The sequence below is a fragment of the Salmo trutta genome, chromosome 28 (assembly GCF_901001165.1).
Source record: "Salmo trutta chromosome 28, fSalTru1.1, whole genome shotgun sequence".
Taxonomy (NCBI): Eukaryota; Metazoa; Chordata; class Actinopteri; order Salmoniformes; family Salmonidae; genus Salmo; species Salmo trutta.
Genome location: NC_042984.1, coordinates 26,307,995 through 26,335,709, shown reverse-complemented (window position 1 = coordinate 26,335,709; position 27,715 = coordinate 26,307,995). Strand labels below are relative to the sequence as shown.

The 27,715-nt window shown below is 41.8% G+C and overlaps 1 protein-coding gene across 7 annotated transcripts; it reads right to left on the bottom strand.

Moving 5' to 3' along the window:
• Window positions 1-108: 108 nt before the first annotated feature.
• LOC115165891 (E3 ubiquitin-protein ligase TRIM33) lies at window positions 109-26,433 on the bottom strand. 7 transcript variants are annotated; one of them, XM_029719361.1, is made up of 22 exons: window positions 25,416-26,433; window positions 20,870-20,988; window positions 20,583-20,730; window positions 20,044-20,176; window positions 19,718-19,834; window positions 18,254-18,368; window positions 17,458-17,604; window positions 17,151-17,268; window positions 16,362-16,672; window positions 15,848-16,033; window positions 15,531-15,587; window positions 15,131-15,340; window positions 11,719-11,860; window positions 10,592-10,655; window positions 10,193-10,355; window positions 4,528-4,940; window positions 4,192-4,315; window positions 3,611-3,685; window positions 3,066-3,218; window positions 1,758-1,855; window positions 1,401-1,451; window positions 719-843 (listed from the first exon to the last, which is right to left on the bottom strand). In XM_029719361.1, the coding sequence occupies exons 1-21, from the start codon at window positions 25,972-25,974 to the stop codon at window positions 1,439-1,441; spliced, it is 3,465 nt and encodes a 1,154-aa protein (XP_029575221.1). In that variant the 5' UTR covers window positions 25,975-26,433; the 3' UTR covers window positions 719-843; window positions 1,401-1,438. The 7 variants fall into 7 exon arrangements, with proteins under 7 accessions (XP_029575216.1, XP_029575218.1, XP_029575217.1 ...); XM_029719356.1 differs by lacking the exon at window positions 1,758-1,855 and having other exon boundaries at window positions 109-843; window positions 25,416-26,429; XM_029719358.1 differs by lacking the exon at window positions 1,758-1,855 and having other exon boundaries at window positions 625-843; window positions 16,374-16,672; window positions 25,416-26,431.
• Window positions 26,434-27,715: the final 1,282 nt, after the last annotated feature.

Sequence of the window (27,715 nt, the reverse complement as noted above, 5' to 3'; positions counted from 1 at the left end):
ACAAATCTCTTTCCCAAAAGAGACCTGATTATATCATGAAAAAAGATCACAGAAACATGTTCAATCTGTTTTTTCTCAGAGCCTGAAATTAAGTTGTGTCTTGCAACATTGACAGTAAATATTTGAACATATTTTATTTATTGGTGAAAGACCAAACAAGCCACTGGTTTTTCCTCATTTGGTTTTTCTTATTTACAGCCGGTGAAATATTTCAAACACAATACAAATACTTGTTAGGTAATTCATGTCAAACTTTATAGTACATTAAGATTAATAGTGGAAATGGGAGTTTTGGATATTTTATAAAGCATGTTTCACAAATATTATCATAAATGATAATAGAAAAAAAAGACTACTGCAAACAAAACATACTTTCAAATCTGTACAAGCATTTTCTTGAACATCCATAAATTCCCACAGAGGAAATGAAGGAGTGGAACTTCCAATATATCTTTAAAAAGTCCAGTTTGCCAGATACAGACTAATTTAATTTCTATTTTACAATAAGTAAAAGAGGCAAAAATGAAATAAACTTGTAAATGTGTACAATAGGTCTTGCATTTCAGATGAGGAAGACAAAATCCTTTCACTTCTCTTGACCTTTTCCTTTTTTAACACTGATTCTCACTTGATGTGAAGCATCTTTTCATCTGTTTTTAACCGCTTGCGTTTAGGCTGCACAAACTCATCCTCTGAGTCTTCTGTGAGATCTGCCTCCTCTCCAACTGGGGCCTCAGGCTCCTCTGGTACCTCGGGGAAACTTTCGTCTGGGTATAGCTCCAGCAGCCTCTCCTCAAAGTACAAACTCACGGCTTTCCCTGCCTGCGCCACCTCTGAGTCCGCCTGCCAGGTGGGAAGGAGGGGGAGAGTATGAGGAAGGTGAGGTGTGAGGGCACCATTTAACAGGAGGGATGAATGGGTAAGGAATGGGAGGGGATGGAGCACACTAGAGTGGGTTTAAGGTCCAACGCAGCTGTTTTTATCTCAATATTAAATCATTTCTGGGTAACAATTAGTGTGATTTTTTTCTCCAATTAAAATTGTCAAAAATAAACAAAATTAGCTTCTTAGCATAGAGCAATTTCTCAACCAAGATTTTTGCTTGGACTGTCTAGGAGTGGTCTGAGTTTGGAAAACTGAAAACTAGCTGTTATTGGCAGAGGTTTGGAACTCTTTCTTGTTGGTCTAAACAATTGTACCCCCAAAACTCCATCCCATCAAAACAGGCTGAAATTTCTGGCAGTCTTTTCAAACAGCTCTTATACAAAAAAAAAGCATTATCATTTTCACAATATTATTTTGACCTCAGTGTGGAAATGCATATAAAACCCACATTTTTAACATAGTGACAGGGTAGGCAGCCTAACCTTTCCCATCCATGTGTATTAGAAACAGCTTACCTGCACATTACTCTGTTTCTCCTCATCATATACCTGGATTATTCGAGACATCTAAAAAAGGGGTGATAACAGTACAATAAAAGACAAAAGCAGAAGGGGGGGGGAATTTCACAGCAGACAGGTTATAGGTAACAACCATGTATACTGTCACTACCCTTGGTCTTTGGGCCTACGTAAAATACATGCCTTATTGAACTGGAGTCCAAATGTGGTGTGTGTCATCGTCATTCCTCCATAAACTTTTGTTTCACTTACTGTCTAACTTATTGAGGATTCAGTTGCAGACCTTGCTTAAATCTTGCCATTACATTTCCCAACGAGTCTAGTGTCTTTACCTATGGTCTGTCTAGTCTTTACCTGGCTGCTTCTGCCTGTTGAATTCTGAACAGCATCCATGGCCTTGCTGTGGGTCCTGGCGTATTCCTGGGAAAGACGTCTTCAAATTTCTCTCCCTGCTAAATTGGTTAGCTTGACTTACTAGCCTTGACACTGACAGTCCCTTCACTGATACCTAATAAGTGTCTCTTTAAAATCTTAAGCTTGCAAATATGACACATTGCGCTGGACCATTGACCATGTCAACTGCAACCAATAGAAAACCTTTTAACGTTACCTCCACAACTCAGTTCCTCATTGATTCTCTCAATACAAGGTAGTATATTGGTCCCCTCTTTTCCATTTCAAATCACTATGGAAAATCTAAATCACAAAATTCCTTGTAAATCTTTTTTCCCTGAACACATCACTTGAAATCATGTCCAGAGAGATTAAATTAAGAAAGTAAACATTGACACCATATCAAAAGGTCCAATGCAATGAAGAGCCCACACACGGGACAAATTTAGCATTCGAAAAGTCCAAGTATTTGTGTTAGTATCTAGTGAAAATATACACGTTAATAGGAAAATTCCACCCTCAAATGATCTTCTGCAAAACGCAGCATCATATGACGCAAAATACATCACACGGGCTGTATTTCTGTATTTTTACAGTTATACATCTTGAAAACGTGATTGCTGACATGCAAAACATTGACTAACTACATCAACAATGGACTAATGAAACAAATACTAAGAGATAGCTTGCACAAGATATTAAAGGAAAACTCCACCCAAAAACAATCAAGTCAAGGACAAACTATCAATCATTGATAGAAACGGTTAGCTATAATGAATACAGACAAAACGGAATGTATTACCATTTTAAAGGTAATCTCTCTGCAAGAAAGTGGCAAGTTATTTAGAATGACAAAAATGTGTAATATATTGTGACAATAATAGTTCAATGCTTTATTGATTCGCTTGTTTTGTCAACTCATAAGTAAAAAAAAATCAAGGAGTCTTAACTGCTTACAAAATAACTGACTAGGAAGACATTAAATTAGAGGCCATGAAAATATTCAGGTTGGATAATCGGCACATAGGCAAATTATTTTTGCGTCACAACAAACAGCCCAGTGTGAGTACCCAATAACTGCATCCGGTCATCCAACATTAATCCCTGTGGGTGCCCAAGCTCATGCAAAATGGTGTGATAAGGATATCAACCTTCTGCATAGTGCATTTCCACTGCCCGCATACAGTATTAATGTGCATGTGTTCTCCAGCATCCATTCAACTATCACTCAGCCCCATCTCATCATGCATGGAAGTCATGCCCACTCACCTCGTTGTATTTGGCACAGTTGCTGAAGACCAGGCGCACGTCCGAGACAAACTCTATGGGGCTCTGGTAGTGCTGGACGTGCTTCAACTGTAGCTTCTGTTTCACCAGGGTCAAGTCCATGGGCTTCTTGATGATTTTGTAGTAATTAGGGATCTGGTGAGAGGGGAACACTATGGTTAGAGAGCCATATTGGATCATTAATTTATTATACAGAACATTATGGTTATAGCCACAATGCTAAAGTAAAGTGGTGCTGTGGGCATAGGGAAGGATCCATAAACCAACCAATCAAATGTATTTATAAATACAATGTATATGTACAATATATATATATATATATTTTTTAAATCAGCAGTTGACACTACGTGCTTTTACAGAGATCCGGCCAAGACCCCAAAGAAAGCAATGGCAGAATCAAGAGCACAGTGCCCAGGAAAATGTCCCAAGAAAGAAGAAACCTAGAGAGGCTGTACTCTAGAGTACATGTGGCCATCCAGGTCAGAGAATACAGGTGGCATTGCCTTTTACAAGCTTGTTATACTTACAGAGGGAGGGACAGGCTCCTGGAACCCCTCGCTGAGCTCATGGCAGAAAACGTTCAGCAGGAGACGCTCACACCTCTGCAGACAGAGAGAGAGACAGACAAAGATATAGAGCAAGAGAGAGGGAGGGGCGGTTATGCAGGAGAACATTACACAACTGCTTAACATTCCTCAGCTAGGACAGAGAGAGAGAGAGAGAGAGAGAGAGAGAGAGACAGAGACAGAGACAGAGAGAGAGAGACACAGAGAGAGAGAGAGACAGAGAGAGAGAGAGAGAGACAGAGAGAGAGAGAGATGAGGAATGTGTCCCTCTGGCTGAACACAGCAAATTAAGATGAAAGGAGTAGCGCATCAAGCTTACTAAATACACGTTTTCCGTAATTCACATACTCCTTACTAAGAGAAGTGTACTAAATGAATTTATTCTGATTTACTCCTCAAATGTGAGGGCATCTAAAGTCAACTGATATAAGTAGTGGGGAAATGCAGTGGCAGGAGCAACTACTAATGCTATGGGAAAGTCCTTTCAACTGTAAGCAGGGAAAGCCATATTCTAGGTATTACAGGTGGATGGTTCCACTGACCCTCTGGTCCTCAGGACTCAGGCCCTGCTCACTGGTGTCCTTCTCGCCACGAGGCTCGTCATCAGGCTCGTACTCCATCTCCGGGCTGGCCAGACTCCGGCAGAACGTGCACATCCACTCTCCACTGAGAGGGGGAAACAGAGAGAAAATGTGACACAACAACCCAGATATATTATAGGCATATACATGGGAGAAAGATAGCCGATGTGTGGCAAGCTATCAGCATCCAATGTTAAAGGGCTTATCTGTTGAAATATGAATGAAAATCATTCTTATTCTGACACTTAGTCAAAGCCAGCCTGTGTGTATGCATGTAGTGGTAGATCAGTGTCTCACCTCGGGGAGCACTTCAAGGTGGGGATGTGACAGGTGATGTGGAAGACTTTGGGGCAGCGGTCACAGCAAAGCAGCTCTCCCCCGTTGTTGCACACGGCGCACCAGTCCTCGTTGGGGTCATCATCCTTCCCTCCCGCCCCACCCTGGTTGGTCCCCATTGCAGTGCGTGGAGTTCGCAGGGTAGCAGGCCCGGCTCCCTTGCTGTTGGTCAACGGGGCATCTGAGGCCTTAGTGGATGGGCTGGTGCTAGGGGCTTTGCTAGGCCCGTTGGCCCCGCTGCAGGCCTCCTGGTCCTGGGGCTCAGTTTTGACATGCTCCCCCAACTTCTTGAGGGTGTCCTGGACAGAGGAGGCGGAAGCCACGGAGCCCAGCACGGGGAGAGGGGGAGTCCAGCTGATCTCTGGACTACTCATCTGTGGGACAGATACACACACACGTTAAAAAAAAGCTGAATGCTTTCAAGTGGGTTAAGTACATTGAGAATTCTGGTGTAGCACCAAGAAGTGAGGCCAAAAGTTCCTTAAAAATGTTAACCTCTCACCATTACCAATAACAGGAGAGGATATAATTTTTTGGGAGGGGTATGGTCTTTGTGCCTCTAACTCACTCATCATTATCTGTAATCATGGTAGCCTCCACATTAAATGTAGACGTGTTCAGAAACATCTATTCTTATCTACAATAAATGTGACTCCAAAATGACAATACATTATTCACCATTCAGTTCCTATTGGGCAAAGCATAATCTGAAACAACCAAAACAAACTGCAAATGCATCCAACACGTTTGTCATAAGCTTGACATAGTCATGGTGTGCAAGGAATATGGGACCAAATACTAAACTTTTGACTACTTTAATACACAGTGGGCCGGTTATACAGACAGGGCTTAGATTAAGCCAGGAGTAGGCCTTAATGTGTACTAGTTAAACTAGGATATTCAAGTAGCTTTCGTGAACGTGGCTTAAATTTGGCTTAGTTAGTCGGAGACTATGGAGTTCTGGAGTAAGGTAAGTAAGCCTAAATGAGAACACCTGGGTTAAGCCTGACTAGGTTAAGTATGAGTACATGCTGTTGGTCTAAATGGTGCTCATAAAAACCCGGAATGGAATAGAAAACACCATTACTGGTGTTAATCTTGAGACAAAAACAATGACAGAGGCAAAAACAATTTGTTAAAAAAAAAACTTTAGTGAGTATGAAAAAAACACTACTAAAACAAATTTTGTAAAACCATGCAGTTATTGAAAGTAAAAACCATACTACTGCTACTAAGCAAAATAAAAAGACTGGTTGGGCTACAATTTGCAGTGAATTCAATGCAAATGAAAATGTAACCAAAAGAAGAGCACAACAACTTCAGGTGAGATATCTTCATTATTATCAGTATTCTACATTTCTCATATTCATATTTTTGTGGCATCACTTATATTGAATGATATCTGCCTTTATAGAACCTTACACTGGCTTTAAAAAGAGAGAATGCAGAGATCAGAAGCGATATACTACTGGTGGTGGACCACCAAAAAAAGACAAGACTGATGAATTGAGTGACTTGCTGTCTGGAATAATAGAGCACCAGCAACCTCGATGGTATACCAGACCTTAACCATTTGAACAGTTCAGATGAAAAACTGAGCACAAATGGTACATATACCAAAAGAAAGTAAATAGGTTACTTCCTTTGGTAAATATATTCCACTGTCTGTGTCAATCTTTATTCTTCTTTCACTCTAAGGACCATATGAGTTTATTTGTGCTTCTAACGGTGTTCTTTTTCCAGAGGAAGGGAATCTGAACAGGTTGGAAGAGCCAATGCACAGTGAGTGTGTACCCTCTACATCTGCTATAGCATCCCTGAGTGAAGATGCTACCACCATCTTTCAGCAGAGATCAAAAAAGGGTACCATGCATGAAAAGTTAGCTAGAGAATTTCATGAGCATAAAATTAAATACCTGAAGAACATGAAATTAAATTGAGAATTCTACAGGTTGAATTGGATATGACGTTGGAAGAGAGAGGTATGAGCCAAAAAAGATACAGTAATGAGACAATTGTGATTACCAGCCATGGTGAACAATATGATATGTAAAAAAATAAATGTTTTGTCATTTGGATATTCATGAGTGTGAGTATTTTAATCACCACAAACTACATTTAAAACTAGCCTTGGTTTAGTCACTCATTTAATTATGCTGCACACTATTTTAATTTTGTAAAGAACAAACATTATCAAAGCAAAAACAAGCCATAATGAATACATTACATATTTAAATGCATATCATCTAGTTGAAGTGCTGCAATGTGAAAGCTTACAGCATCTTCTTGGCTTGAAACGCAGTGTACTGCGTAAAGACTGGAATCTAGTAATGCACCGATAATTACATTTTTGGTTGATACCGATATCCAATATTTTCCTTGCCAAAAAAAACCTGATACCGATAACCGATATTTACAATTTTAGCGGCCTTTTAAGCATTCTAGTACAGTTAAATAGTTAACACACACACACACACACACACACACACACACAGCGGTTTGAGGCACATAGGGCGGTGCACAATTGACCCAGCATCGTCCGGGTTTGGACAGGGTAGGATGTCATTGTAAATAAGAATTTGTTCTTAACTGATTTGCCTAGTTAAATAAAGGTTACACACACACACACACACACACACACACACACACTGACCAAAAAGTTATTTTGTTGGCATTTACGTATGTCCCCATTACCAGTAAAACATAATCAAAACCTATTTCTTTCACTTACTTGCTGTGCTGTTTTGTTGTTCAGTCATTTCATTCTCAACCAGGATTTCTATGGAACACCGTTTGGGTCTTTGCGTGTCAAAAAAATATACTATTTAACAATATTTGATGTGTCAAATACGCTTGTTGACCAATCAGGACCTAAATATGACTGCATGTCACATTAAAATTTAAACCGTCCATAATTTTTTTACATAGTTATTACAAAATCACTCGTATTTCATGTCACAACGATTCATCGATACGTATGCTATGATGCTGGTAAAGTTGTCTCGCGCAGCTACAGTGCTGGTCCTAAAAAAAAAAGCTAGCTAGCTCATGGATGCAACCAATGTTCTTCCCCAAAAACTTAGCAAAACGACAATCTGTTTCAGGAGCTATAGTTAGCTAGCTAACTATATAGCTAGGTGTCATCTAAAATAACCCTAATTTATAAGACAGTTCTTACTTGATTAATGGTGGTCGGACCCATCTATGTGAAGATAGCCACAATAAGGATTAGCCACAATAGTGGACTTTGCGGTTAGCATTCAAAATAAAAGTATGGCATAATTCTACTATTTGTATTAATTTGCATCACGGTCAATGACATACTTTTATTTATTTTGAAGACAAACCGCAAATTCCCCTATTGTGCCTAATCCATAACCGGTTCGGTAAAGACCTCACTAGCCAGATGAAGCTAGCTGGCTGCTTATAACGGTTAAGCAGCTGGCTAGCTATTTATTTTCATGAACTGAAGTTCAATTTCAATAGGCAAACAACAAGTGGATACCTAGCTAATACTTACAAGGATTCCCAAATAATTGCTAAGAATAATGAAAATTACTGCAGTTTCTACGGGTCATTGTTTTCAGGCTTGTTGTATTGGTGCTAGCTAGGTACTAAGCTAAAGCTAGCGAAGTTGTGGTCAAACAAATTATGCTTCATTACCAACGCGGTATTGTAAACACATCGTTCGTGGCCGGTGTTTGCAGACTTTTTTGTACAGTTTTGACAGTGCTACTGTATCTTTTTTGACACGCAAAGACCCAAACGGCGTTCCATAGTATGTTTGTCGTGAAGCTAATAGCAGTGACGCTATTACTGTGTAACTCTGGTAGGGCAACATCTGAAAAATAGCACACTTAGTAATGTGTACCGGTGCTCAACCAGTCGGCGAAAGCCAACATCACCCACGACAGAGAATGGTTGATTGTCAAGGGCAATGAATTCCATTATCTTGGCTTTAATGGATTTCAACTTTGAGTTGTCTCGCTGAAATTGTGTTACTCTTTCAAATGACTGCTTGACTTGTTGACTGCTCGATCCACACAGCAGACATTGTGGGCTAGTTTAGGAATGCTGTGTTGCACGTATAGCGCAAGATTTTACATGCCGTCATTACGTCATGTACCTACGTTATATAGGTATGCACGTCAGCTTTGACATTGGTTTTGCACATCGGCGTTAAACCAGACATTGGCCGATACCGATGTTGGCATTTGTAGCAAATATTGTCAGATTCCGATGTGTTCACCGATATATCGTGCATCCTTACTGGAATCAATTTTTCCATACTCCAAACATACACTCAACCATCCCTCTCGTGCGGATATGAGCTCTGTATCTTTGCTGCTCAGCTGTTGTGGGATTTATGGCATGAATAAGAAGTTACTCTGACCTATCCACTGTCACCAAGTAGTAGTCCACTATGTTGTCCTCTCTGAAACTGAGCACACAATGAAGAGTTGAGAAAAATCCTTGAATCGTGAGTTGCACCCTTCCAACCGGCAACAATGTTTGGAAAATCTAAATTAGGAGTGCCTACACCTTGAACATTGATGGAAGACCAGTTCTTATGGTTCCTGTAGACTCCTCAGCATCAGGGGTTGATGGACACTTGATGGGAACATGACATCCACCTATACAGCCAATTACTCCTGGAAAGTGCCCATATTCATAGAATTGCACTTTATCGTTGGCTTGGCCAGCAGCATCAGGAAACTTGATGTAAAGACTCCTCAGTTCACAAATGGCCCTGCAGACTTTGTGAACTATTTTACAGACAGTTGCTTCACTGGCACCATACAAATCACCAGTTTCACGATGAAAGATTTCAAAAACCTCAAAGTGATCATAACTTGGAGAGAATTGGGTAAAGGCCTTCCTCTTTGAGACAGAGAGGAAAGTCTAGGCTCAAGCAAAGATGCATCTCCAATGTATTTTCTTTGTACATACGAAAGCGGTCTCGAAAAGCTATTTCAAGTAATTTAATGGATTACTCCTATCCACAAGTACTCATCTGGCTGGCCTCTGGAGTGCATGTTGGTCTTCATTTAGATATTCGAAATAGTCCATCCTCACAAACAGTACTAAGCAGAAGTTAAACCTGCCTCTTTGAAGGATTATTTTAAGCTTCAATTTAGTCCTAGAGTACCTCTAATCCTCCCTCTTGCAATCGGCTTTGTTTAATCCAGAACAAGCTAAATCTATGACTATTTTAAGATAAAGTGACTTGCACAGACTTGAGTTAAGACAGCTCAAACAGGCATTTTAGTCTGAGACTAGGCTTAAGCCTTGTCTGTGAAACCAGTCCAGTAAGTGAATTTGTCCAAATACTTGTGACTTCTTCAAATGGGGGGACTAGATACATAAAGTGCTTTCATTTCTAAACAGTAAAACAGATATGTGAGAAAATACCCCGGTGACATCCTTTACTGTCACCTCATATGAAACATTTGATCTCAAATCCAAAATGCTGGAGTATAGAGCCACATTTAAACATTTTAGCTTCACTGTCCAAATAAATAGAGGAGAGCATACATAGCCTCAGGTACATAGATAACTGCTAGATTAAGATCAAGGTACTGACAGGCTAGGAGGTGAAAGAGCTGGGCAGTTAGAGATGTGTTACCATGCACGCGCTCCTCCCTCCATCCTTCCCTCGTTCCGTTTTGACGTTGGAGGTGGTGGTTCCTGAGAAGCCACACTCCTTCTCGATTCCGGGCTCCTGCTTGACTTTGACCTGCTGTTCCATTGGGGCGCTCGCTGGCACTGGCCTCCCGGCAGAGCCACAGCTGGGGACACAAATGTACACACACACACAAACTGTCAAGACCTCCATTACAGTCTTCCATATACTTTTACATGTATACCAGTGAGATGAGGACTCATTGTTTAGGAGTGAGTCTATGGTACAATATCGGCATTGCTACCTTCTGCCCATCCTATGGATGTTCCACAGCTTTATGCAATAGTGTCATTTGAACTTTTTGAGCAGAGTTCTAGTATTCAACCTGTGTGTCATCATTACCTGCCCCTGCTTCCTGTGCTGGAAGTACTGGATGGCCGCACGGGCGTGTGGGAGTTTGATAAGCCTGTAGGTGGGAGATAGACAGAGAGCAAGGAAGAGGCAGTCAAATTAGGGTTGAATATTTTCCTGAAAAACCTTCCTGAGAAAATTGCAACCATACTGGTATTCCTGTTCAAACTGGAAATGCTAATTAAAGCAAATAATACCAGCAGATGAATAAATCAGACATGATTATAACACTGTAAATGGAGAAATATGGATTTGAATCTAACGGTTTCTTGTTGTATTTGCCACAATTTAATCAACTCAAAGTTCTGTCCAAGTCCCCACGCTATTTTGTTGATTTAGGCCTACAATATTATGAGGTTATTAGCCAACAGCCTGGTGAAAATTACATTCATTTTAGCTTACCTTTGACTGAAAGATGTCAGCCAGCTTGTTGGCACTTTTCTCTCCCCTTGCACCTGGCTATCAGGGGAATTTCAGAAGGTTGCGGCTGTTTTAACTTAACGAAAACCCTCTTATTGTGGAGACTGTCACAGGGAACATTATCCAATTCCAGCTAAACAAACATAAGCAAATAGGCCTAGTAGTGGAGATTCAGCAGCACCATAGCAGCAGAGATTTGTGAATGTGGAGATTGCCTTCAGGAACTGCGTTGAGACATCGCATGAAGCCTACACATGATAGTCAGCAATGCAATTTATAAAAGTCATGCAAGTTGCCCAAGTGATGTTTTCTATTGGAGACTTTACGTCAAGTAGGCTTAATATGGTAGGCTGCTAGCGTTGTGATGACTAGTCTAATGTAGGAATGAAGCCAGAGTTGATATGTCCGGTTCATGCAGCTATTCGCACATGCATATTTTGTATTTTTGCTTTAGTGCGGCATAAAAATGTTTATATTATTAGTCCACAGGACCGTTCAATATATTTCTTGGGAAACGGAAAAGGGTATGATCAGGAAGTCCAGGGACACCGGTATTCAACCCTAGCAGTAATATAGAAGTCATGTGATACAAACGATTATCTTCGTAAAACGTGACAGTGATATGAGCATTTGTTTTTGATAAATGATTTAAAATCATAGATGGGATTGAAGCTGTGTGTGTTGTAATCCTCCAGTACCTGAGGAGCCAGGTGAGTGTGTGGAGAGTCCGGGGGAGGGGTTCATGTCCACGGGGGGCCACAAGCCCAGCTGAGGGTATGTGCTGGCTGAGATCCAGCGACTCAAGAGGGCGTCCAGACTGCTGGAGCCTGCGTCTTCCAGCTGATGGCGCCAAAGCGTCCAACCACAGGAAAATAACACCGAATTAGTGGTCATTTTCAGCTCACCTTGGGAACATTTCTGATGAAGAACCCCCATGTACAGTGCCTAGTGAAAGCCTATATACCCTTTGCACAGTTGTCACATTTGGCTCACTTAAATTAAAATCTAACAATGGATTTAAAAATCAGGATTTTACCCAACTGATCTACACAAACTAGTCCACACTTCAAAATTAAAAATGATACACATTCTTGGAAATAAAAACAAAGACTTATTGATAGCATTAGGTCTTCACACCCCTGAGTCAATACTTTTGCCAGCAATTACTGCTGGAAATCATTTTGAATACAGTTCCACCAACTTTCCACAACATCTATACATTGCTCAAAATTGCTCAAGCTCAGTCAAGTTAGTTGAGGATCACTGATGGACAGCAATATTCAAGTATTGACTGATTTTCATGCAGATTTAAGTCTGGGCTAAGATTACACCACTCAGAAACACTGAACACCTTGTGGAAAGCCATTATGGTGCATATTTGACCTTATAATTTGGATAATTTGCACCCTGAAAAATACATCTCTATCCCAGTGTAAGGTCTTCAGAAGACTAAGGCATGTTTTCCACAACGTTTTTACCTGGGCTTTGCCCCTTTAACAAAACTCCCCAGTCCCTGCCGGTGACAAGCATGCCCATATTAACATGATGATGCCACCACAATTCATGAAATATATGAAAGGTTCACTCTGATTTTGGATTTGCCCCAAACCTAAAGTTATGCATTTACTTTAAAAAGTAAATTCGTTTGCCATATTCTCTTACAGTATTAATTAATGGCCTTTTTGTAAACCAGAAGGATGATTTGGAATGGATTTGTTTTAACACATGCCACATACAGGCCAGTGATGTGGAATGAATGCAATGTTTATCCATCCACAGATTTCCCTCAGCTCAGACAATGAAGTCTGTGGCTGTTTTAAACCCCTAGAGTCGATGTACACCGCTTCGTGGGAATCTAATTAGCTTAAGCTAGAGATATGTTTTCTTGCATGAGCTGCAACTCAATCCACTGCATACGCCGATGTCGCCCATCCGCATCTGCGGTGAAAGGTGGCAGAGCTAGATCGGTGTTTGTCAGACCATGACACATTCTGAAAACCGTCTGTAGCATCCAAATGGTTTGACCTCTCTATGGAAAGATAAGACTCTCACGAACACTGTGTTACTCTCAGTAACCAGGTGACATGATACACCATCAATAGATTAATTACTATACTAAAAAGGGTATTCAGTGTATTGGAATGATTTCATAACCTTCCCTTGATCTGTACCCTGAAATGATTTAGATGTGCAGCAGAGTGTGTAGACCTACGCAATCAAGTTATCCCCCCCCAAAAAAACAATGTTATTTTACTTTGGCTGTGTAGATCATTGGGGGGGAAATCCCAATTCAAAAAAGGTTTTGATTTTCATTTACGGCAGCAAAATGTGACAACAGTGCAAAGGGTGTGTAGACTTTCACTAGGCACCACATTAGAGTTCACCGGAGTTGAGCCAGGTTCCAATTACGCTCCCGCCCCCTTTCCCTAGCTCCTTCAATGAGCAACAATAGGAAATTACCAGATAGGTATAAAGCAATATGGCAGAAGTTACACTGAATATTAATCATACAGTGCATTTAGAAAGTATTCAGACCCTTTTCCACATTGTTACCTTACAGCCTTATTCTAAAATGGTTTTCAATCTACACACAATACCCATAATGACAAAGCGAAAACAGATTAAAAAAAAACATAAATACCTTATTTACATAAGTATTCAGACCCTTTGCTATGAGACTCAAAATTGAGCTCATGTGCATCCTGTTTCCATTGATCACCCTTGAGATGTTTCTACAACTTGATTGGAGTCCACCTGTGGTAATTTAAATTGATTGGACATTATTTGGAAAGGCACACCTGTCTATATAAGGTTCCACAGTTGATAGTGCATGTCAGAGCAAAAACCAAGCCATGAGGTTGAAGGAATTGTCTGTAGAGCTCTGAGACAGGATTGAGTCGAGGCACAGATCTGGGGAAGGGTATCAAAAAATGTCTGGGGCATTGAAGGTCCCCAAGAACACAGCGACCTCCATCATTCTTAAATGGAAGAAGTTTAGAACCACCAAGACTTCCTAGAGCTGGCCGCCCAGCCAAACTGAGCAATCCGGGGAGAAGGGCCTTGGTCAGAGAGGTGACCAAGATCCCGATGGTAACTCTGACAGAGCTCCAGAGTTCTTGGATAGGAGAACCTTCCAGAAGGACAACCATCTCTGCAGCACTCCACCAATCAGCCATTTATGGTCGAATGGCCAGACAGAAGCCACTCCTCAGTAAAAGGCACGACAGCCGGCTTGGGAGTTGGCCAAAAGGCACCTAAAGAACTCTCAGACCATGAGAAACAAGACTCTCTGGTCTGATTAAACCAAAATTGAACTCTTCGGCCTGGATGCCAAGAGTCAAGTCTGGAGGAAATCTGGCACCATCCCTACGGTGAAGCTCGGTGGTGGTAGCATCATACCGTGGGGATGTTTTTCAGAGGCAGGGACTGGGAGACTAGTCAGGATCGAGGGTAAGATGAACGGAGCAAAGTACAGAGAGGTCCTTGATGATAACCTGCACCAGAGCACTCAGGACCTCAGACTGGGGCGAAGGTTCACCTTCCAACAGGACAACAACCTTAAGCACACAGCCAAGACAACGCAGGAGTGGCTTCGGGACAAATCTCTAAACATCTTTGAATGGCCTAGCCAGAGCCCTGACTTGAACATCTTTGGAGAGACCTGAAAATAGTTGTGCAGCAATGCTCTCCATTCAACTTGACAGAGCTTGAGAGGATCTGCAGAGAAGAATGTGAAAAACTCCCCAAATACAGGTGTGCCAAGCTTGTAGTGTCATACCCAAGAAGACGAGGCTGTAATTGCTGCCAAAGGTGCTTCAACAAAGTACTGAGTAAAGGGCCTGAATACTTATGTAAATGTAATATTTCAAATTTATTTTGATAAATGTACAAACATCTATAAAAACCTGTTTCTGCTTTGGTGTTATGGGTTATTATGTGTGGATTGATTACGGAAAACGCACTGTATTACTCATACCTATCCAATCCCCCTCAGATCTACAAAAAGCAAAAAGGTGGGCGCCAGTAGAAAATGAGTGGGATGAGAATGGAAGCAGGTATGGTTAGATATGGAGGTATGTGACATGTGCCTGCTCCCTGAGCACTGTGTACCTGAATGGGAGGGATGTCTGGTAGGCAGGGCAGGTTCTCTGGGTTGGTGACAGAGGGTATGAGCTCAATGGCGCCCACTATGGGGCTGGCGGGGCCACGGTGGGCATGGGCGCTAGCCATGCTGGCACTGGTGGGACTGGTGGGGTTGGCGGCGCTCACGTTGTGGAGAGAGGCCACTGGGAAGGGTCCAGCATGACCTGGGTTAGAATGCTACAGGGAGAGCGAGATGGAGGGAGGTCAAAAACTACAGATTTACAACAGCATTAACTATTCATTATTGTTAAATTCTACCAGGTCTACGACGTGCTGAAAGGTCATTTTTGGAAGCATAATCACTAATCATGCCCATGCAACACGAAACACAACTACTATTTAAGTACAAGTAGAAAAAGTGCCAAACCCCTGTTAGATGTAACAAACGAAATCTGTGGTGGCTCATCTCAGAATCTATAGTCAGCTAAACACAAAAAGGTACCCATACATACACACTCAGTGAAAATTCTACTACAAAATGGCGACAGTATCGCCAATCAGTCATACCGGTTTCTGCATAAAACATATTGTTTACTGTATATGTGACTGTTCTTATTATTATAAGGATGTTGTCTTTCTGATCAATTTCCCTTTTGGGGAGTAATAAAGTATCTATACCGCAACTCAATTCATTACAACTTTTTTTATCCCCTCAGGGACATAACGTGAGTGGTGTAGTCTGACCTGTCTCTGCAGCTGGGGTTGCATCATGGGGGGGTACTGCTGGCCGTTGGGCATGCGTGGCTGGGCGCTGGGGCTGGGCATGCGGCCCTGTCCCGGGGCCAGGCGCAGGTGGTGGGGGGGGTACATGAGGGGACCGCCGTTCATGGGGCCCCTCTGCTGGGCCTGCATGCTGATGAGGCGCGGGGGCTGGGGAATGACAGTTATACTTTTTCATAAAAATTACATTATAATTAACTAAATCCTTAGAGCAACAGATAATACTCCGTACTATTATAGTTCTACTACGTTATGACTGTATAAATATTTTCTGTAAATAAAAAATTCTAACCTGGCTTGACAAATGTACTCTATCGATCAGTGATGTAATGGTAACAAAATAAATGCTGATCACAATTTGCGGTGAGTAAATTAATACTCCCTATATTCACAATAGGTGGGTAAACAGTGTTTACATACGTTTACCCTTCACTACACCACTGCTATCGATGGGAACAACGGTACCCCAACAGTCTACCTGTTGCTGTACCATCGAAGGTCCACCCTGCCTGGGGTGCTGCTGGGACATTTGGGAAGCAATACGCATCTGCTCCTGGATCCTCTGTTGGTGCTGCTGTTGTTGCTGGTGTGGTTGTTGGTGCTGCTGCTGCTGTTGTTTCTGCTGGGCGAAGGCTTGCTGCTGCATGTGCTGTAGCCGGAGCTGAGCCAGGTTAATCTGCCCTGGGTGTTTTCCGTGGCCTGGGTGGCCGTGGCCCGGGGAGATGGGCCCCACCATAATGTTGGGAGGGTGCTGAGCCTGGGGCATCTTCTCAATCACCAGGTTCCCTACAGTGGGAGGGGGAGAGAGGGGAGGCTAAGAGTAAGTGACTGAGTGTATGGTGATTCCTCTAGACCAAGGCTGTCAAACTTATTTTGCCCCGGGGCCGTATTAGGTCCGGAGGGCCACACGAAAAATGTGTTATATTTTCTCACTATCAGAATTTGAGGGGGAAAAAGTATTCTATCCACAGTTTATTTTTTTTAATTCGATGCTCCCTGACTGTCTAGCTTTCATTTGGGTGATTATTAGAGAGCTGGACACAGTCAGGAAACTATGAATGTACGTCCATTATCATTACTACACAGATTCCATTTGGTTTTAGTAATTTTCAAGTCGATCGAGTTCGGCACCCCCCACATCTCCCTTTCTATGAAATGTTTTACACTGTACCATCACTGACCAGAAACAGATGTCCTTGCATACTTCCTTGCACGTAGAGTAGTAAACCCCCAAAACCCCATCACAGTCAAAGGGGGGTCCTCTCACCTAGGTTGACCACATTCTTAGCCCAGAATGTGGGGTCACAGAAGAAACGAACAGAACCATTAGCCTGAGGCACTGGTTCCAGTCCAGCCTTCAGAACCTTGCGCAGCTGGTAGATGATCTGAAGAATGAAGATATTGGGATGTCATTTGTTTGCAGATACTATATACTATATACAGAGGATCGATTTCGGATAGGACAACCTTCATGGCTTCCGCAGATTATAGTGCACATTTTAGCCTTTCGTCATGGAGAATATGTCATGACGTGAGATTTTCCCTGAGTGTGTGTGTTTATCTGTACTCCGTACCAGCCTCTTGCTGTAAAGCAGGGCGGTGCTGCTGCCGCTGTTAATGGCAGAGTGGGTGAAGTTGAGCACGTGGAGGATCTGCCTGGCCAGGTTGGCGATGTCTGTCTGCTGGGAAAACAGCTTCATGCTCCTCTCCTTAGTCACACTCTGGAGGACCAAGGGACAAACGGTAGGGAGAAACGTTACATTTTAGTCATTTAGCAGACGCTTTTATCCAGAGCAACTTACAGGAACAATTAGGTTTAAGTGCCTTAGACAAGGGCACCAACATATTTTTCACAGTCTGTTCAGGGATTCGAACCAGCGACTTTCTGGTTACTGGCCTAAAACTCAAAACTGCTAGACTACTTGCAGGCCGCTAGGCTACCTGCCATTACCAACAGGCATCCGCCTATGTGATTACTACGTAATTAGGGTAAACCATAACCCCTTTGTTATTCAATTAAAACAGTATCCAAATAACATCACAGAATAAACTTCCCATCATCTGGCAATGTAGGAGCGAGATTAAGTTCATAGTGATTCATTAGTATTCATGTTTCTCATAATATAGGCCTAGATACAGTTCATTAGTATATAGTGATGAAAACACTGATGGCGCATTTCCCGAACCCTAGCCCTGGATTAAAAATCTCCATTGAAAGTGTGTTTGAATCCAGGACTAGGCATAATCTGGCTCTAGGAAAATGGGCCTGAGAGCATAAATAGTTATACACAGAATGTCATTTTCTCAATTCTAGGGGTTCTGAAGATAAGTGTAAATGCATTCCTTGCATAGGTTCCATTATCGCCTTACCTCAAGCTGCTGCAGTAAACACTTGCCCTTCTTGTTGATTTCGTTGATAAGAGTAAACACGGCTATCTTGATCTCATGCTCCACCTTCCTATGGGTCTCAGTAACTTCCTTTAGCCTGGATGGAAACAGACACAGACACTCAAACTAGAAACACACTAATAAACAATAAAATAGCACTTTTAGTAAATTCTGTGCAACTTTCAGCATGCATTTACTGTGAACACTGTAGCTGTACCCGCTTTAAGTTACAGTTTTAACAGCGGCCAATTAGGCTACTGTGGCTATTTTATCATAATGTAGGCCTACCAGAGTTGCCTACCATCAAAAACAATAGAGAAAAATGCATCATATAACATTTGAACATGAAAATAGCTGTTCTATCATTCAGCCTACAGTAGCAGCCAATGTGTGGTGTTCAATGTAGGCCTACATTCCATGAGACCTTTGAAAAAAACATGCAGGGCTTGACATGAACCTGTTTATCCACTTGTCTTTCAGACAAGGTGACAGAAAATCTTGTTTGGTTTGACGCAAGAAACCACTATACAAAATAAAATGCATTATTATTCCCATACCATTATTACAGAGAATCAGTGACTACCCTCTGCCTATTGGCTACTACCTGCCTCAAAATACAACACGGCCCCTTTAAGAAAAAAATAAAAATGACTCACTTTTCAAAGCACACGTTTCATGCTCTTGTAGAAAGCAGAAACTCCCCTATTGCTGACAACAAATTATCGATCTGGGCTAATAACTCACTAACTAGCAAAGGATATGAACAAAATGTGCACACGTGGCTACATGCAGCTCTCACTTTGATCTCAAAAGAAGCGCATCTACTCATGACCGCTCATGCTGTAAACACAGTTCAGTTCAAATTAAATGGCACATATCCATATATGGTAATAGTCTATTTGCATATAGGCCTACTGCAGCTCTAATTGGTTATTCCACACTGGTCTGTGTAGAGTATGGGCTGAGCTGTGCATGATACTGCAATAGAATCCTACTCAGATGCGTTCTGCCTACAACAAAATCTCTTTCATAGTTAGTTTAGTTTTGGTATGTTGCATTGAAAGTGGATAGTATTGCGTTGATTCGATCACAATTGCCACAGTAAAGGGAAACTAACAGGGAAAACTCTAGAAAGTTAAGGGAAGTTCAATCTCATGCTTTTCTCCGTGGGCTGGCTGTCCCGAGGGAGCTGCGCGGCAGTCTCGGAGCTACTGCGCACAGCTTAAAGGGAACATTGGGAGGGGAAATTTTCCTCAAATCATTAACAAACCTGTATGAAATCGCTCTAGGGTGAAGCGGCCCCTAGCATTTTCCCCACTGTGGTTAAGATTAGGATTGGGGGACAGGAAGCTGGTTCTAGATTTATACCTAGGGGAAAGTTCACCCTGCAGCTATGAAGTAGCATAGCAAGATACTTTCATAGAAGAGATGGGAATGATGCTGTACCTGCTTGTCACGTGAGCGTGAGAGTAGTGGACATAGGTCTTTTTCTCCTGCAGTTTGGCCATGTGTGTCTCAATGAAGCCTTTCTGGTTCTGGAAGGCCTCCTCCAGAAATTGGTACCTGAGAGAGGAGAAACTTTGTTCAGCAAAGAACACTTGGGCTTAGATCACTGGACTAGATGCTGCTTTTCTCATTGTGCCCAATAGAGATATGAGAATGTAACACAAAACCAGATGCATTACCATCCACCACCGACTAGAATCCACTACAGATTTAGATTTCCTATTCCAAAGATCAATCCTGTGTTGTCTATGCAATGCATGTACTACCTGTGCTCCTTGTGCTCCAGCAGTTGGCAGTCCCGACAGGTGAGTGTGTCACAGGTTTCACAAAAGAGTTTCAGGGGCTCCTGTTTGTGAATGGGACAGAACACAGGTCTCTGACCCGACGCACCTACAGACTCTACAGAGACAGAGAGAAACAAACGAAAGAAAGTATGAAAGAATGACATTTTGTGATTGGGTAGGAAAAAAGTGAAAGTATGAGAGAGAAAGAATAGAAGAGAGAGATACATAAATTAATACTTCAGAAAAGTCTGATAGAATCACAATATACAGTACTGAGAACCAGCAGGGCCAATCTACTATTGGAACACGCCGACTGATTCTGCAGCATGGTTGCCATGGAAACGGCAAATCAGCTATGAAGTTTGGTGAAACTACACCGTGCTATGAGACACCAAATGCCTACACCAGAGCCTTCTACTTGCAAATAGAAAGAGCTGGCCTACACATCCAACTATGTCAAATTGTCACTTGATATTCCAGGGTACACATTACATAGTGTTTAGGTTTGTAGGACAGTTTACCCTCAGAGACATCCTCTTTCTTGCGGATCTTGTGGTCCTTGGTGATTTTGACCCTCTGGTGAGCCTCGATGCAGGTCTTGCACAACCACTCTCCACATTCTGCACAGAACCCTATGGTATCTGCGTTGTCCTCACAACTGGTGCACATCTGAATGAGACAAAACACATGACCCCACTTACACACATACTTAGGCTAGGCTACATCCAGCTGATAAAATGGGAGCTTGTATTAATCAACCATCCACTTGAATGTAACTGGATTGTGTTAGAGTTCAATTGTGGTATACCTGTGCAGATTTTTCATCTGAAGTGTTGGAGGCCTCGGTAGTGTCCTTGACAAAGTAGTTGTCAATGATGTCGCTCTGTTTGCAGTCTTGACAACAAACTATGCACCGCATCACATTCACTAGAGTAGACAGAGGAAAGATACAAGAGAGAAGCACTGGTTAGGCCTATAGAAATTTACAAAGAAAACATTTGATATCAGCAACCCAGAAAAAAACTGCATTTTCTCACTCATTGTTTTCATACAGACACTACAGAGGTCAGAGGCTATTCAAAAAGCTTATATAGAAAAGAGACGGATGCAAATCATCAAACGCATTAGGCATCATAAGCTGGTTCAACTACTTAACATTTTTTAATTATCATTTGTCCCTCCACATTTTTATTTTACCTTTATTTAACTTGGCAAGTCAGTTAAGAACAAATTCTTATTTTCAATGACGGCCTAGGAACAGTGGGTTAACTGCCTTGTTCAGGGGCAGAACGACAGATTTTTACCTTGTCAGCTCGGGGATTCGATCTTGCAACCTTAAGGTTACAAGTCTAACGCTCTAACCACTAGGGTACCTGCCGCCCCTGAGAACACATGTTCTCAGCTTGTCACAAACACAAACATTTTTGATGAAGATGAGTTTGATTGTATCTAAAATCTAAAAACTGTATGGAAAGACTGGTTTCTGGGTAGCCTTCCTCGAGAAATGTCAGCCATGTCAGTTTTTTGCCATTTACAATTGGTTGGTACTTAAACTTAGTAATAATAAAGATGTTACAATTGAATTGGTAAGTATCATATGAATAGCAGAATATGGAATACATTATATGGCCTAAGTAGGTGGGTGCTACACATTGGTGGTGGATGAGGCAGTTTCCCATTGAGGGTTGGGAAAAGAGATATAAATCCATTAAATTATTATTATTTACTCAAATTCACCCCAATATTTCCTATTATTTTCAAGATTTCTGAATAATGAGGTTGCTATGCTCATGCAGGAAATGTAAATCAGTGAGCTATATCATAAGTGTGCAATGATATGCATGATGAAAATACATAACCCTAAATGTTGAATACATCATCCTTAACTACCCCACACTTAACTCCCCTCAACTCCCTTAAACCCATCAATTAAATCCCCCTGTACATCACTGGATGCAGCACAAACCGGTTTGAGCCAGTCTTTACCGGCTCGGGCTGCACACAGCCGGTTTGTGTAAGCCCCAGCTGCAGGGGGCTCTGAGTGATTGGCTGTGAGTGCAGCTGGAGGGTTTGTGAGACCACACCAACAAGGCTGATCTGATCTGCCACTGCAGCTGTGACACCTTCAACTGAGGCAAGTCAGGGTGCATGCACACAAACAGTATCCAAATGCATAATCTATTTCATGGTCGGGTACTGTTACATTATACCATTTATATGACCTAAATAACAGGTGAAGCAGAATTTCATGCATGAATGTCTGAAATTTTAACATAGCCATCAGACCTTTTTAGTAGCCTACATGTGTATGACACTGACAATTTTGTACCATTAGTCCACATGTTTGTTTATTCAATGGTTAGGCCCTCCAGCAACAGTTAGGCCTACTGATCTACATGAAATTTAAACTACAAATTAACAAACCTTTATTTAACTAGTCAAGTCAGTTAAGAACAAATTCTTATTTACAATGACGGCCTACCCCGGGCCAAACCCTCCCCTAACCTGGACGATGCTGGGCCAATTGTGCGCCGCCCTATGAGACTCCTGATCAAGGCCGGTTGTGATAAAGCCTGGGATCAAACCAGGGTCTGTAGTGACGCCTCTAGCACTGAGATGCAGTGCCTTAGACCGCTGCGCCACTCAGGAGCCTTACTATTAATGCCACATTCACATAAGCAAATAACCCCAAATATAATATAATGTAATGTTGTATGATTGGCCTAACACTTAAATTTGTAAATAAACAACGTATAGCTTCAAAACATGTTTAAAACCATGATATTGATTTCATGAACTGTAATTCCTTGCATCCATAGTTCAATCATTGAATTTGAGTTTCCCCCCAACCCAATCTCTCAGCTGTAGGTAGGCTATACCAAACCAAGTGGCGATTTTGTTCTTTTTTGTAGACTTGGCACACAAGGAAATTTGAGATGGCATTGTAAACAGTTATGCTCAAGTCTACTGCTCTTATTTAGGCTTCTGTATTTATGTTTTACATTGAAATCATCCGATCTTAGCCATGTTGATAAGACAAAGTGGGTCATAATAATTTAAAAATAAAAAAAGAACAGCCCTTGGGTAGTTCAGACCACAGCGGCCATAATGCCATCGGCATTGAATAGGCAAGGCATAGTCTGGTCCCATATCGGTTTTTGTGTGTAGCCAACCACTATGGTAATGGTCAATTCCAAAAGTTTGCTATGACAACGACCATAGGGGTTGGCTGCAATACTTACAAACAGATCTAGGAGGACCAGACTAGGCTAGGTGTAGGCAGAAGTGTCATAATGGCATCTTCCAGAATGCAATGGGGGCTGACAAGCAAAAAGGATAGTGTTCCTGGGCCATTATCAAGTGTAGCGTAATGGTTGGAGTCAGACATGTTCATCCCATGGCCCTACCACATGACCACCAATAAAAAGATGAATAACTAGAAGGTCACAACTAAAACGGGAAACATTTTACCTTGATTTAATGCCAGAAATAATGCTGGAATTATGTGTTCTTGGTTGCCCATGATCATAACCTAGGCCTTAATAACTGGTCTGTAAATGAGTTCTGAATGTCAATAGTTAGCCTAGGGTTAATGTATCAAGAACGGGTGTACTAAAATTGACAATTGATAGAGTAAAAGTAAATAGTAATCCAACTTTTTGCCAAGATAGAAATGGGCCTAGGCCTAATCATTATAGCAAGCTGGAAAAGGTTGGTTGGTTGATTTCTTTGGACATAACTGGCTATATGAATCAATCTGATTTGGAAAAAAATCTGCTAAATGAATTGAATAAGTATAGCTGGAAAACATTATTTCTTCCCAGCAAACAACCATGAGTACCATTTTTCATCAGTCATTTCATTTGTCAATGGCGTTATAGGCCTATATCTTTGAGGTCCAATCGCACGTGGATGTCCTCTAACATTATTTGGCCTAGTCCACAAGGATCAATGCACCAATATCAACTACACAGACCCGTAGCCGGCTAGGATATTTGGTTGCCATAGTGGTGGACTCAAAGAGCCCCTCAGGCTTGAACATCTGAGAAAACAAGCTCTTTTCCATGTCCACCAATTTTCCATAATGTTTACTCCTGGAAACCTTGCTAACAAAAGCAAAACAAAATGTGTGTTCTGTCTGAAGACATGCACACACCTATGACAATCATGTCACCCGGTCCCAAAGCCACACCATAACAGAATTTTGGGGTCTTACCAAATATGAATGTGGCTTGTCTTTATGTGGGCATAGTAGTTCTGGTATAATTGTCATGCAAGTATAATGCTCGGTGGATGGACAAATTTCCCACCTTGAGGAAGGATGAAGAAACTGAATTTTGGGTCTGAGGCCAAGGCTCTTTACAGATAAGACAAACTGAAAATAAGTATAGTGTGTTGCACATGTAACATTCAATATGAATACTCTTCTGGCATTGACCTATCAGGCCCAGGGGCTGTTGATTATTCAGTATGCTATGTTGCATTACCGTAACGAGCTGTTAGGCCCAAAGTGAATCATTCTTGTAATGAGTCACAGTGTGAGTAATATATATCTATCGCCATATGACGTCTGGTAATTAGTGAAAAACAATATTATCATGAAACTTTCCATCAAGTCGATGTATTTGCATATCATTATGCTTGCTGACCATTTGGCTGCTGCCTGGTACTCAATGCTTATACACAATTGCCGGTACACATCTATACCACTTCAATAAAACAGGCTACACTCACCTTAGCCCAGTATTGGACTAAATGAGCCTAACGTTACTCCTTAGTCCAAAGACATTGCATGTTCTGTTTAAAGGGCGAATTTCCTCTGGAAGTCAAAACAGACAAATACTCAATCTTAACGTGCATCGACTCTAAATTGCGGTACGATTCTAGGAACATAACATTTTGTATTTTCATATAAAAATATTTTCACAAATGCAAAATACACACTTACTGTACACGGGTTTAACAGTTGCAGCCGACAGTATTTTTCAGTGACAACACGTTTGTGGCATCCGTCTTCCGTTTACACACAGGTGTTCGGAGACGCTAGCTAATTAGCACAGGTAGTCAGTCCACTCTGTCTTCCGTAAACAAGCGCTGTAACATGGAAATATGGCCGTGTGGGAACCCTAACCTTATAAAAAGGTGTGTATAAATGTAACGTTTTATTATTAATCGACGATATGGAAGATAAAGACCTTATGCTTTCAAACCCGTACTGCAAGTGATGTGTGTTAATGTTCAGACCGATCGTGGCGGCTCTTAACACACCCCCCCCCCCTACAGAAGACGCCTTCGTCCAATGACTAACTGTTAATGTGATGGAACTGAGAGTCATGATGAAGGGCTACACTCACCTATGTGGGTGTCTGGCTGTCCGTTCGGCCCGGGCACCTGTACGGTAACTTGTCGCTCTGGCTGGGGGATACATTTCAAGCAAAATGAGTGAAGACACGGTAAGAGTTTGGGTTCACAATCACGGGTCTGGAGACTTTGTTTACACACAGCGCACGTATCCATAAGGTTTATTGGGGTGACGGGGTTGGCTGGTGGAACCGTCGGCGGTGGGGACATTTCGGTTGTGAATGTTGGTGAGGTTCCAGCAATGTCCCCAGCACCCGAGGACTCGGTTGTACCCCCATTGGTGTTCCCAACTGGGCTGCTGCTTGTGCTGCCTGCCCCCCCTGCGCCCGCGCTGTTGCTGCTAGCGTCCCCTCCTCCACTAACGTTAGCGGGTGTAGGCATCTGAGAAACATTCTCTTGGGATTGTAAATCATCTCCTTCTTTCGAATCGGGCTCTATGACAATCACCGAATTCACATCTTTCAATTCGGGGTCCCCGCTATCCTCTCCCCGTGGTTCTGAATTTAATTTGGAAGCGTTCTCCATATCCTCTTCGCCTTTGTTGTCCGCCATCTTCCTTCCTCTTTGAACCGGAGAGGCTACAGACACACGCCTGGTGCCCAAATTGATGACGCAGCCGAGAGTCGAGTGTGGAGACGAATGGATTCGGTTCAGTCAGTCGTGCTGATAAGCCCTTACCAGCTAGTTTATGCTGGCAATAACAGAAGCACGGCGCAAGTTACAACTTGTTAAAGGAAGTGATGTTTATTTCGATGGGCGAGGGAGAAATAACTTGTAGTATTGGTCACCATCTTCAATTTGTTCCACCCCACTTTATTGTATTTCTAGTAGGATAGCAGCGATAAATAACTTGTAATATTGGTATTAACCACCTGGATGTCACCCTGATACATTATACACTGCTCAATCGGGAGAGTTTACGCTGCAACACAACACGGGACACCGTGTCCTTTGCTCCTGCTTACCGCAGGAGAGGAGTATTTTATTTTACATATTTTTTTTATATTTAACCTTTTATTTAACTAGGCAAGTCAGTTAAGAACAAATTCTCATGTACAATGACGGCCAAAACCGGACGACGCTGGGCCAATTGCGGGGGAATCCCAATCACGGCCGGTTGTGATACAGGCTGGATTCGAACCAGGGTGTCTGTAGTGACGCCTCAAGCACAGATGCTGCACCTATCGGGAGCCCACTAGCTCGATAGTGGGTAGATAATATCAGGCCAGGCTGACAGCTAAAGCACTTTTTTTTTTGTAGTGATTTTCACCGAAAATATATTGGAGAAAAAAAAAACATGATTCTCAGGAATGATTCTCAACACCCCCAAGTCCCAATTTCGGCAGACAAATTTCACATTCTTGCTTACGTTTCTAGTCGTAATCATAATCTGTCGAAGGGCTCATCAGGACGACTGAACCGAATGCGCTCTTCTCCACTCGACTCTCTGTGCAAAAACGTCCTCAATTTGGACACCAGGCGTGTCGGTATAGCCTCTCCGTTTTGAACCGCAACCCTGAACGTCTTACGTACCGAGGTAAAAAAAAAAACGTGTTTACGTCATTTCGTGATTTAGTCTTGCGTTTGACTATTGATTCATGCGTAGAATTAGGAATTTTTATTTAACCATCATTTTATCAGGGTGTCATACTGAGACCCAGGTTTAGTTTACAGATGAGCCCTGAATTACAGAAATTACACACAATGCAGTTAGAATACTAGAATGGGATAAAGGTCTGCCATTTTGGTCAGGGAGTTGGTCAATCATGGTTTGCCAGTGCTGTAATAAGATTGTATTGTTTAAAATATTGTTAGCCACAGTTTGAGGAATGATTCCATTAATTTTGCAAATTAACTGCCAACATTCCATTCAATGTGTCAATCTATGCACTGAAATCAGTTGATAGGACATAGACAAGTTGTAAATGCAACAAGTACTGACATATCACTCACAGCTTTCCAAGAAAACAAAAATGTAGGCATTTATGGTCTGTTTACATGAGGCTATTTATACAGAACATTTATATAAAACCCTTATAAACTGTATATTTATGAAAATATTTTAGGTTAACAATTACTGATCTCACATGCCTTTTTTAAATCAAATCAAATTCTATTGGTCACATACACATGGTTAGCAGATGTTAATGCGAGTGTAGCAAAATGCTTGTGCTTCTAGTTCTGACCATACAGTAATATCTAACAAGTAATCTAACAATTTCACAACAACTACCTTATACATAAGTGTAAAGGAATGATTAAGAATATGTACTGTGGCATACAGCAGGTCAGC